The sequence below is a fragment of the Corticium candelabrum genome, chromosome 1, assembly GCF_963422355.1.
Source record: "Corticium candelabrum chromosome 1, ooCorCand1.1, whole genome shotgun sequence".
NCBI lineage: Eukaryota > Metazoa > Porifera > Homoscleromorpha > Homosclerophorida > Plakinidae > Corticium > Corticium candelabrum.
The window spans coordinates 15,534,543-15,544,542 of NC_085085.1; the positions used below are offsets into that span (position 1 = coordinate 15,534,543).

General features: G+C 42.7%; 2 protein-coding genes across 2 annotated transcripts in view; one reads left to right on the forward strand and one right to left on the reverse strand.

Moving 5' to 3' along the window:
- The window catches only part of LOC134190357 (clathrin heavy chain 1-like), a 15,032-nt gene extending 6,671 nt beyond the window's left edge, over window positions 1-8,361 (forward strand). Inside the window, exons 11-28 of the mRNA XM_062658812.1 lie at window positions 84-314; window positions 424-495; window positions 776-956; window positions 1,086-1,249; window positions 1,343-1,468; window positions 1,557-1,822; window positions 1,879-1,990; window positions 2,178-2,300; window positions 2,377-2,522; window positions 3,303-3,486; window positions 4,083-4,275; window positions 4,479-4,636; window positions 4,690-4,854; window positions 5,008-5,283; window positions 6,151-6,714; window positions 7,114-7,335; window positions 7,485-7,560; window positions 7,975-8,361. Coding sequence (XP_062514796.1) covers window positions 84-314; window positions 424-495; window positions 776-956; window positions 1,086-1,249; window positions 1,343-1,468; window positions 1,557-1,822; window positions 1,879-1,990; window positions 2,178-2,300; window positions 2,377-2,522; window positions 3,303-3,486; window positions 4,083-4,275; window positions 4,479-4,636; window positions 4,690-4,854; window positions 5,008-5,283; window positions 6,151-6,714; window positions 7,114-7,335; window positions 7,485-7,560; window positions 7,975-8,099 — 3,384 coding nt within the window. The 3' untranslated portion in view covers window positions 8,100-8,361. The remainder of the gene's footprint in view (window positions 1-83; window positions 315-423; window positions 496-775; window positions 957-1,085; window positions 1,250-1,342; window positions 1,469-1,556; window positions 1,823-1,878; window positions 1,991-2,177; window positions 2,301-2,376; window positions 2,523-3,302; window positions 3,487-4,082; window positions 4,276-4,478; window positions 4,637-4,689; window positions 4,855-5,007; window positions 5,284-6,150; window positions 6,715-7,113; window positions 7,336-7,484; window positions 7,561-7,974) is intronic.
- The window catches only part of LOC134190368 (THO complex subunit 7 homolog), a 3,149-nt gene continuing 1,309 nt past the window's right edge, over window positions 8,161-10,000 (reverse strand). Inside the window, exons 5-8 of the mRNA XM_062658822.1 lie at window positions 9,980-10,000; window positions 9,859-9,925; window positions 9,728-9,797; window positions 8,161-8,487 (exon numbers count right to left, since the gene is read on the reverse strand). The exon at window positions 9,980-10,000 is cut by the window's right edge and continues 37 nt beyond it. Of these exons, the coding sequence (XP_062514806.1) occupies window positions 8,423-8,487; window positions 9,728-9,797; window positions 9,859-9,925; window positions 9,980-10,000 (223 nt within the window). The 3' untranslated portion in view covers window positions 8,161-8,422. The remainder of the gene's footprint in view (window positions 8,488-9,727; window positions 9,798-9,858; window positions 9,926-9,979) is intronic.

Here is a 10,000-nt window from a genome sequence, read left to right on the forward strand (position 1 = left end):
CACGTGTATTTATGTATGTGATTGTCTGCATGACTATCTTTCTTTTTCTGTATTTGTTGTGTACTATTTTGAACGTTTTCTAGATTGTTGATGTGTTCATGGAATTCAGCTTGATTCAGCAGTGTACGTCGTTTCTCTTGGATGCTTTGAAGAACAACAGACCAACTGAGGGGCATCTTCAGACTCGGCTTCTTGAAATGAATCTCCTGCATGCACCACAAGTAGCAGATGCTATCCTGGGCAATCAGATGTTCACACACTACGATCGCATTCATGTAGCTCAGTTGTGTGAAAATGCAGGCCTTTTGCAGAGGGTGAGACGTGTGTGTGTGTGTGTGTGTGTGTGTGTGTGTGTGTGTGTGTGTGTGTGTGTGTGTGTGTGTATGTGTGTGTGCATGTAATTAATGTGGATGTGTTTGGTAGGCTTTGGAACACTACACCGACTTGTTTGACATCAAGAGAGCACTCGTACACACTCATATGCTCAATCCAGAGGTAAGAGGCTAGTGTCTGATTGTTGTTGCCTATTGCATATGCCTACTTTTCTGTTTATTTGTCTGTCTGTCCATCTGTCTTTGTGTCTGTCTGTCTGTCTGTCTGTCTTGTTGACATTTGTCATTGTGTATTTTATTGACACGTACGTTTGTCTTCTTGCGTTCATGTCTTAGTGTGCACATGTAACTGAATACTGAACTTCTGCTGTCAAATGTTTATCTATATTTTGTTTGTGTTTGCTTGTTTGTCAATGATTAATCCATATTTTGTTTGTTTGTAGTGGCTGGTCAACTATTTTGGATCGTTGTCTGTTGATGACTCAATCGAGTGTCTGAGAGCCATGCTACAGGCCAACATCAGACAGAATCTCCAAATATGTGTGCAAGTGGCTACGAAATACCATGAACAGCTAACAACTGCGGCTCTTATTGAACTCTTTGAATCATTCAAGAGCTTTGAAGGTCAGTCACATGCAATTGGAAAATGACACACACGCGCGCGCACACACACACACACACACACACACACACACACACACACACACACACACACACACACACACACACGAGGCTACGTGTTCTGTTTCGTAGGATTGTTCTACTTTCTTGGTTCAATTGTGAACTTCAGTCAAGAGGCAGACGTTCACTTCAAGTATATTCAGGCTGCTTGCAAGACGGGCCAGATCAAAGAGGTAGAACGTGTTTGTCGTGAGAGCAACTGCTACGAACCCGAGAGAGTCAAGAACTTCCTCAAGGTTGGATTATTTGAATAATCGTACATGCTATTGTGTGTGTGTGCATGTGTGTGTGATTGATTAGTTGTTATGAATGATGTGTTGTAATTTCAGGAGGCGAGACTGACTGACCAACTGCCCCTCATCATTGTTTGCGATCGGTTTGACTTTGTTCACGACTTAGTGCTTCACCTGTATAAGAACAATCTCCAGAAGTACATAGAGATTTATGTTCAAAAGGTAGGAAACAGAACGTTGTGTGTGTGTGTGTGTACATGTGTGCGTGCGTGTGTGTGTTAGTTATGGTATAATGTATGTTTCTCATTAGGTCAATCCATCAAGACTACCCGTCGTCGTTGGTGGTCTACTTGATGTCGATTGTGGTGAGGACATCATTAAGCAACTCATCCTCACAGTCCGAGGCCAATTCTCTACGGATGAGCTTGTGGCCGAAGTAGAGAACCGAAATCGGCTAAAAATATTGCTACCGTGGCTCGAACACAAGATCAGGGAGGGAAGTGAAGAGCCAGCAACACACAATGCATTGGCTAAGATTTACATTGATAGTAACAACAATCCAGAGAGATTCCTCAGGTGGAGGGTATTTTGTCATGAGATGGTGGTGTGTTTGCTATGGTGTGTTTGTGTAGGGAAAATCACTTCTATGACAGCTTGGTGGTCGGTCGCTATTGTGAGAAGAGAGATCCTCATCTAGCGTGTGTTGCGTATGAACGAGGACAGTGTGATGATGAGCTGATTCAGGTTTGTCTGTTTGTATGTCTGTCTACTTGTTTGTCTGTCCATCTGTTTGTCCATCTGTTTGTCTGTCTGTCTGTCTCTGTCTGTTTGTCTCTGTCTGTCTGTCTCTCTGTTTGTGTACTTGTCTACTCACTCACCAGTTCATCTACTTGTTTACATGTCTTCTTCTAACCTCACTGCTGTTTTCTAGGTCTGCAATATTAATTCGCTCTTCAAGTCTCAAGCTCGTTATTTAGTTAGACGAAGAGATCCTGACCTGTGGGTCAAAGTATTGGATAGTCAGAACGAATATCGACGTCAACTGATCGATCAGGTCCAGCCACACACAACAAATAGATGGAAACCTCACACCAACATTTGTTTGTCTGTATTCACACTTTTGCTTCCAGGTTGTCCAGACGGCACTGACCGAGTCACAAGATCCAGACGACGTGTCGGTAACTGTGAAAGCGTTCATGACAGCGGATCTCCCGAACGAACTCATCGAACTGCTTGAGAAGATTGTGTTGGAAAACTCTCTTTTCAGTGAACACAGGTGTGTGTGCACGTGTGTGTGTGTGTGTGTGTGTGTGTGTGTGTGTGTGTGTGTGTGTGTGTGTGTGTGTGTGTGTGTGTGTGTTTGAAAATGTGGTCATCAAGTTGTCATTTGATGCGTAACTGAGTTCATGTGACGACCAATTATATCAGCGAGGTTGCTGTCTGGACCATTAATTAGTCACTCAAGTTATGCTGGATAATAGTGAAATACTCAGGTCAGACTGAGAGTGACACCTCTGAAGTCCTGGGATATCATTTACTTGCCAGAATAATCAGTACCAATCAATTCTTGATATTTATGAAATATAACAGTCCTAAACTGTTACAACTGAATAGTTTGTGTGAAGTTGCCAAGGTGACGACTAAGTCTGTCATAGAATTTTGAACATTGATTGTTTGGATTCCATTGAGTGTTTAGTATAGCAAGGATTTACTGTTTTCTGAATGGGTAACGAGCTGTAGTAGTTGTAAGTATGGTGTGTACACACCAGGTAGGTATGTATACACACCAGGTAGTTATTTGGTGCACACCAGGTAGTTACTTGGTATACACGCCAGGTAGTTATTTGGTGCACACACCAGGTAGTTAGTTTGTAGTGTATACACACCAGGTAGTTTGGTCTGATTACGTTTGGAATGTCAGTGATGATAAAGATGTCGCCCCAGTCTGAATGTCTGTGACTGACTCGACTCATTCCAATCCTGAGACAACCAGCAGACTAGATATCGTCGACGTCTCTAATTTTATGAAACTGAGTTTGTGTTATGTCTGTTACAGGAATCTGCAGAACTTGCTGATTTTGACGGCGATTAAGGCTGATCAGGGTCGTGTGATGGAATACATTAATCGGTTGGACAACTATGATGCTCCAGACATCGCAAACATAGCGATTGACAGTGAGCTGTACGAGGAAGCATTTGCCATTTTCAAGAAGTTTGAAGTGAACACGTCGGCCATCGAAGTGAGCACATTGCAGTGTGTGTGTGTGTGTGTGTGTGTGTGTGTGTGTGTGTGTGTGTGTGTGTGTGTGTGTGTGTGTGTGTGTGTGTGTGTGTGTGTGTGTGTGTGTGTGTGTGTGTGTGTGTGTGTGTGTGTGTGTGTGTGTGTGTGTGTGTGTGTGTGTGTGTGTGTGTGTGTGTGTGTGTGTGTGTGTGTGTGTGTGTGTGTGTGTGTGTGTGTGTGTGTGTGTGTGTGTGTGTGTGTGTGTGTGTGTGTGTGTGTGTGTGTGTGTGTGTGTGTGTGTGTGTGTGTGTGTGTGTGTGTGTGTGTGTGTGTGTGTGTGTGTGTGTGTGTGTGTGTGTGTGTGTGTGTGTGTGTGTGTGTGTGTGTGTGTGTGTGTGTGTGTGTGTGTGTGTGTGTGTGTGTGTGTGTGTGTGTGTGTGTGTGTGTGTGTGTGTGTGTGTGTGTGTGTGTGTGTGTGTGTGTGTGTGTGTGTGTGTGTGTGTGTGTGTGTGTGTGTGTGTGTGTGTGTGTGTGTGTGTGTGCAGCATACAAACTGTCATATATTGTCTCTCAGCTGTTTGATTTTAGATGTATGTGTGTGTGATTGTGATGTAGGTTCTTATAGACCACGTGCATAATCTTGATCGAGCTTACGAGTTTGCTGAGCGTTGCAACGAGCCTGCCGTGTGGAGCTTGTTGGCAAAGGCTCAGCTTCAGGATAGACTAGTGAAGGACGCCATTGATTCGTACATTAAGGCTGATGATCCGTCAGCATACCCTGAAGTGATAGAAGCTGCGAGAGATGGAGGTATATGATGTTAATGTGAATGAAGTTAATGTCAAGTGATTTGATGTGTCTGGCTGTCTGTGTCTGGCTGTCTATGTGTCTGTTCATCTGTCTGTCCGTCCATTTGTCTGTTTGTCTCTATTTAGTCCATCCATTTGTCTGTCTATATGCCTATCTGCCTATTGGTCTGTTTTCCATGAAATCAATGCTGTCCATATTTTTAGGAAATTTTGAAGATCTAGTGAAATATCTCCAGATGGCCAGGAAGAAGACACGAGAGTCGTTTATTGAGACTGAACTTGTGTTTGCTTTTGCAAAGACCAACAGACTAGCCGAACTGGAGGAGTTTATCTCCGGACCCAACCATGCACAGATACAACAGGCAAGCAACAGATGTGGTTGTGTTGTGAGTTTATCAGATGTTTCTGTTTGTAGGTCGGTGAGCGTTGTTATGATGAGAAGATGTACGAAGCGGCTAAGATTCTATTCAACAACATTTCCAACTTTGCAAGGCTAGCATCAGCTCAAGTTCACTTAGGAGAATATCAGAACGCAGTCGATAGTGCACGGAAAGCAAACAGCACGCGAACTTGGAAGGAGGTACACTGTTACTGATTCTATTTTTATTTGTACTTGTTTGTCCGTCTGTCTGTCTGTGTAGTTTGTTTGTCTATCTGTTTGTCTGTCTGTTTGTCTGTCTGTCTGTCTGTTTGTGTTTTTGCCATTTATGTGTCTAACAACTGCATTTTGTAGGTCTGTTTTGCTTGTGTTGATGGAGAAGAGTTCCGCCTGGCACAGATGTGCGGCCTTCACATAGTTGTCCATGCTGATGAACTGGAAGAACTGATCGACTATTACCAGAACCGAGGATACTTCCAGGAAATCATCAGTCTTCTAGAGGCTGCTCTTGGTTTAGAGAGAGCTCACATGGGCATGTTTACGGAGCTCGCCATCTTGTACTCGAAATACAAACCAGCGAAGATGAGAGAACACTTGGAACTGTTCTGGTCACGTGTCAACATTCCCAAGGTGTGCAGTTGCTTGTCATGAGTGTTGTTGGTGTTGATATATGGTTGAGGTTGGGGGGCAAATGTGTATGGGTTTGTAGAGATAATCTATTGCATCTATCAGTGTTTTCACTGGATGCTTATCAAATAGCCACATGCTATGAATAGATATCAGTGGCGATAAAATGGTCATGCCCCTTGCCAAGTAGGCTGCTGCTACAATGTACCATGTACGCTGTCTCCTGATCAGATCTTGCAAGCACAGTTGCCATACGCTCTAAGAATGGCAAATAGTGCAATGCATTAGAGATCCAAGGACTAGAAGGGCTGAAAGGGTCGAAACTTGAAGAGTTGGATTTTGACAGAGCTTTTACATTTTGGTATAAAAAGCCAAGAAGGATGGGCACTGAACACTTGACGTCTGATTATTTGTGGACTTAAACTTGGTTCACAATATTGACATTGATGCTGACGCTGACACTGCAATAGAAGTGAATCCTATTCCACCGTCAAGGTCAAGGTCAAAGGATGCCGCCTGCATCAAGGCGGTGTCTTTGATGTTGCCGCTCAGCATCAATATTGTGAACCAGGCTTTAGTCTTACCAAAGTCACATTCCTTTGAGCATGACACTACAAACACTACAAACAAACAAAGTCTGTTAGCCAAGTGGCTACTAATCGAAATTTTCAGCTGACATAATAATAATAATAATAATAATAACAACAAATAATAACAAATAATAATTTTTATAACATAATAATAATAATAATAACAAATAATAATAATAATAACAAATAATAATAATCTTTATAAAAATGTATGCATGTGTCATGTGATTGTAGATATGTCATGTTGTGACGTGTTAATATTCGTGTTCTTTGTCTTCAGGTGCTTCGTGCTGCTGACCAAGCTCACCTGTGGCCTGAGCTCGTGTTTCTCTATGACAAATACGAAGAGTTCGACAATGCTGTTCTTACCATGATGGCTCATCCAACAGATGCATGGAAGGAGGCCCAGTTCAAGGATATCGTTACCAAAGTGGCTAACATTGAACTATACTACAAAGCACTTGAGTTCTACCTCGAGAACAAGCCAATGCTCATCAATGATCTCCTTCTTGTCTTGGCACCTCGTCTAGATCACACACGCACTGTTGTGTATTTCACTCGTGTTCAACATATTCCGTTAGTCAAGCCGTACCTTCGGTCTGTCCAGAATCTCAACAATAAGGCTGTCAATGAGGCACTTAACTCGTTGCTCATTGATGAAGAAGATTACCAGGGCCTGCGCAATTCAATTGATGCTTTTGATAACTTTGATAACATTGGGTTAGCGCAGCGTCTCGAGAAGCACGAGCTGCTTGAGTTACGACGTGTAGGAGCTTACTTGTACAAAGGCAACAACAGGTGGAAGCAATCGGTTGAACTATGTAAGAGGGATAGGCTCTACAAGGTTGGTAAATTGATTGATTGATTGTCTGTCTGTCCATTCATCCATCCATCTGTTTGTCTGTCTGCCTGTGTGTGTGTCTGTTCATCCATTCGTTTGTCTTTCTGTCCATTTTGTCTGCCTGTCTGTCCATGTTTGTCTGTCTGTCCGTCCGTCCGTCTGTTCATTTGTCTGTCTGTCTGTCTATCCATGCATCCATCTGTATGTCTGTCCGTCCATCTGTCTGCCCATTTGTCTATCTATCTGTCTGTCTATTCGTCCATCTGTCTGTCTGTGTGTCTGTTCTTTTGTTTGTCTGTGTGTCTGTTCATTTGTCTGTCTGTCTGTCTGTCTGTCTGTCCATTTGTCTGTTTGTCTGTCTCCCTGCTTTGCTGTGTGGTCAATACTTTTGTCTTTCTGCAGGATGCTATGACATATACATCTGAATCTCGAGATACGGCTATAGCTGAAGATCTAATCGCCTGGTTCCTCGATATCGGCAACCACGAATGCTTTGCCGCTTGTCTCTTCCAATGCTATGACCTCCTACGACCAGATGTAATTCTGGAGCTTGCCTGGAGACATAACATTATGGATTTTGCGATGCCATATGTTATCCAAGTGCTTAGAGAATACACAACAAAGGTGTGTGTGTGTGTGTGTGTGTGTGTGTGTGTGTGTGTGTGTGTGTGTGTGTGTGTGTGTGTGTGTGTGTGTGTGTGTGTGTGTGTGTTCACGGTAACATCCTCCACCCATTTACAATGTTGCTGTCATGTGTTTCTTATTATTTGAAGGTCGACAAGCTACAGCAATCAGATCAAGAACGTGAAAAGGAGAAGGAGCAAGCGGAAGGTCAACCCGTGGCTCTGGGTAAGTTCATGAAATAGTTACAATGTTTGCCCATATATAGTTGATTTGACAACTGTGCATGAACATTGAAGTCAGAAGCTTGTGACAGACCAAGAGCAACAGCAGACAGAGGGACAGACACAAATGGGCAGGCAGACAGACAAATCTATTAAATAGACAGACAGACAGACAGACACAAATGGACAAGACCAACGACGGACGGTTCCACAGACAGATGGACAGATAAATAGACAGATAGACATAGGGATGGACAGACAGATAGACCAACACTTGAAGTTGAACTGAAGGACAGAGGGATGGGCAGACAGATGGACAGATAGACAGACAGACTGCCAAACAGATAAACAGACACCAGAGGGACGGACGGAGGTAACATGGAAAAGTCCCTTTAATTGTTTCTGTTCCTTCATTCAGGTGAACCTCAATTGATGCTTACAGCCGGTCCCGGTATGGGCGTTCCTCCTCCTGGTATGCTGCCACAAGCCGGCTTCATACCAATGGGTGTTCCCTTTCAGCAGCCAGGCTACGGGCCAATGTAGGAGAGCCTTTCTATCAACGCTTAGTGCCCAATGAACTTGAAATAAAAGGGTTATGGTTGTGGTTTTACGGTCTGCTTGTTTGGTTGTGCCTTGCTTTTTGCTTGGTTTGGTGATATACGTGCACGTTGACTGTCAATCTTATTTGTTGTTGAGTCGATCGATGAATACTGCTGTGGTTTTTTTCTGAGATGGCAAAGCACGTTATACTCGTATGTATTACACGCATGTTTGTTTTGTATAAGTGATTGGTAAATTCACAGAGTTCTCGTTGTCGTCGTCGACGCGCAATCGCTATTTAGCTCGCGGTCTATGATGTCTAGTAGTCAAGTCGTGTCTTGTTCCATTGGCAGCGACACTTTTCGTTCCATTGGCGTCTCCGTTTCTTCATCTAATCACAAGACAATGTTAAGAAAACGTCACTGAAGATGAAGATGTAGGCTCAACGGTCCAGCCGGTCTTCTCCATGTACGAGGCGAAATACACAGGATCACAGAAGGCTGGCTGGACCCTTAGGCGTAATGCGTATGCTGCTACAGTCAGACCTCATCATGCGACCACGTTTGTCCCGCTGGACTAACGCGACCGTCGGACTATCTGGTAACAAGTACACGTGTACAGCGACCATGTAAATTGGTTTGTCGTGTACGCCTGTCAGTGAGGGTGTCGAATTGTTGGAATAACGAGGTCTGACTATACACGTACGCTGTATGAAGGTCACAACATGACACATCCATCCACTCAGTCATCATCCAAGTGCATTGTAAGTCTTTACTGTTCGAACTGGATTTTGACTGTCAATGTCATGATGATGTGTGTACAAGTAAAGTTTTAGACATTGACAACTGAGATTATAAGGATAACGTAAAATAGTTATTGAAATCAATGAATTGGCACAGACCAATTGCATGCAATGCAGCCCTACAATCATCATGATCTAATCAAGCTTAAGGATGCCTTCAGAGGATACCCACATCCTGCTTGTTTCACAGTCATGCTCTAGTTGCATGCAAGTCCATGGCATGTGATTGAAGGAACAGTGAGTATCATAATTAATATTTAATAAATGTTTTAATTTTTTGTAATTAATATTTTTCACTTTAAAGTCTCTAAACTCTTGCATATTACTTATAGGTATAATATAATTAATTCAATAATTTGCCATGTGTTGGATAGGCTAGTAAATGAAGTTGTGTTCTACTCGATTCAGAGCTACGAGCATGTGTGTGTGTGTGTGTGTGTGTGTGTGTGTGTGTGTGTGTGTGTGTGTGTGTGTGTGCGTGTGTGTGTGACAGTACATACAAGCTAGTGAATTGCATGGTTTAATTATTATTTCATGATTTACGAAATAATTCTGTAACAAATATAAAATTGTGTGTATAACAAATCTAAATACAAATCTAGACTATTCCCATACCCTAAAAATTGTGTGTTTATATGTTTAGTTAGATGCATTACAATAAAGACAAACGACTGGATAATTTAGTATCATTCAAACAGTCCAAGTGCTGCATACAATAGACTCGAGGGTCCAGCCGGTCATCCCCCCTACACAGTCTTTTGCCTCGTAGGGGGGATGACAGGCCGAACCCTTGAACCTACACGTATAACAATATGCAACCAATTGTTACCTTCCAGAAGTTTCTGTAGCTCGTGTATCGAATGAACAAGCACATGGAACTGCTTACGTCGTGTTTCCAGCTGTATGTAAGCATGTACACGTATTATAAACAGTCAAGATGTTTATGACCATCACGTCAACCTTCGTTTGTAACATTTCTTGTTGTTCTTTCAGTTCAGATAGTTCTGTTTCCAAGGCAACCATTTGTCTTGATAAAACACAAATGTTGGTGTGAAATTTTGCATGTAGAATGATTTGTTACTTTGCTGATTCTTGTCTGTCT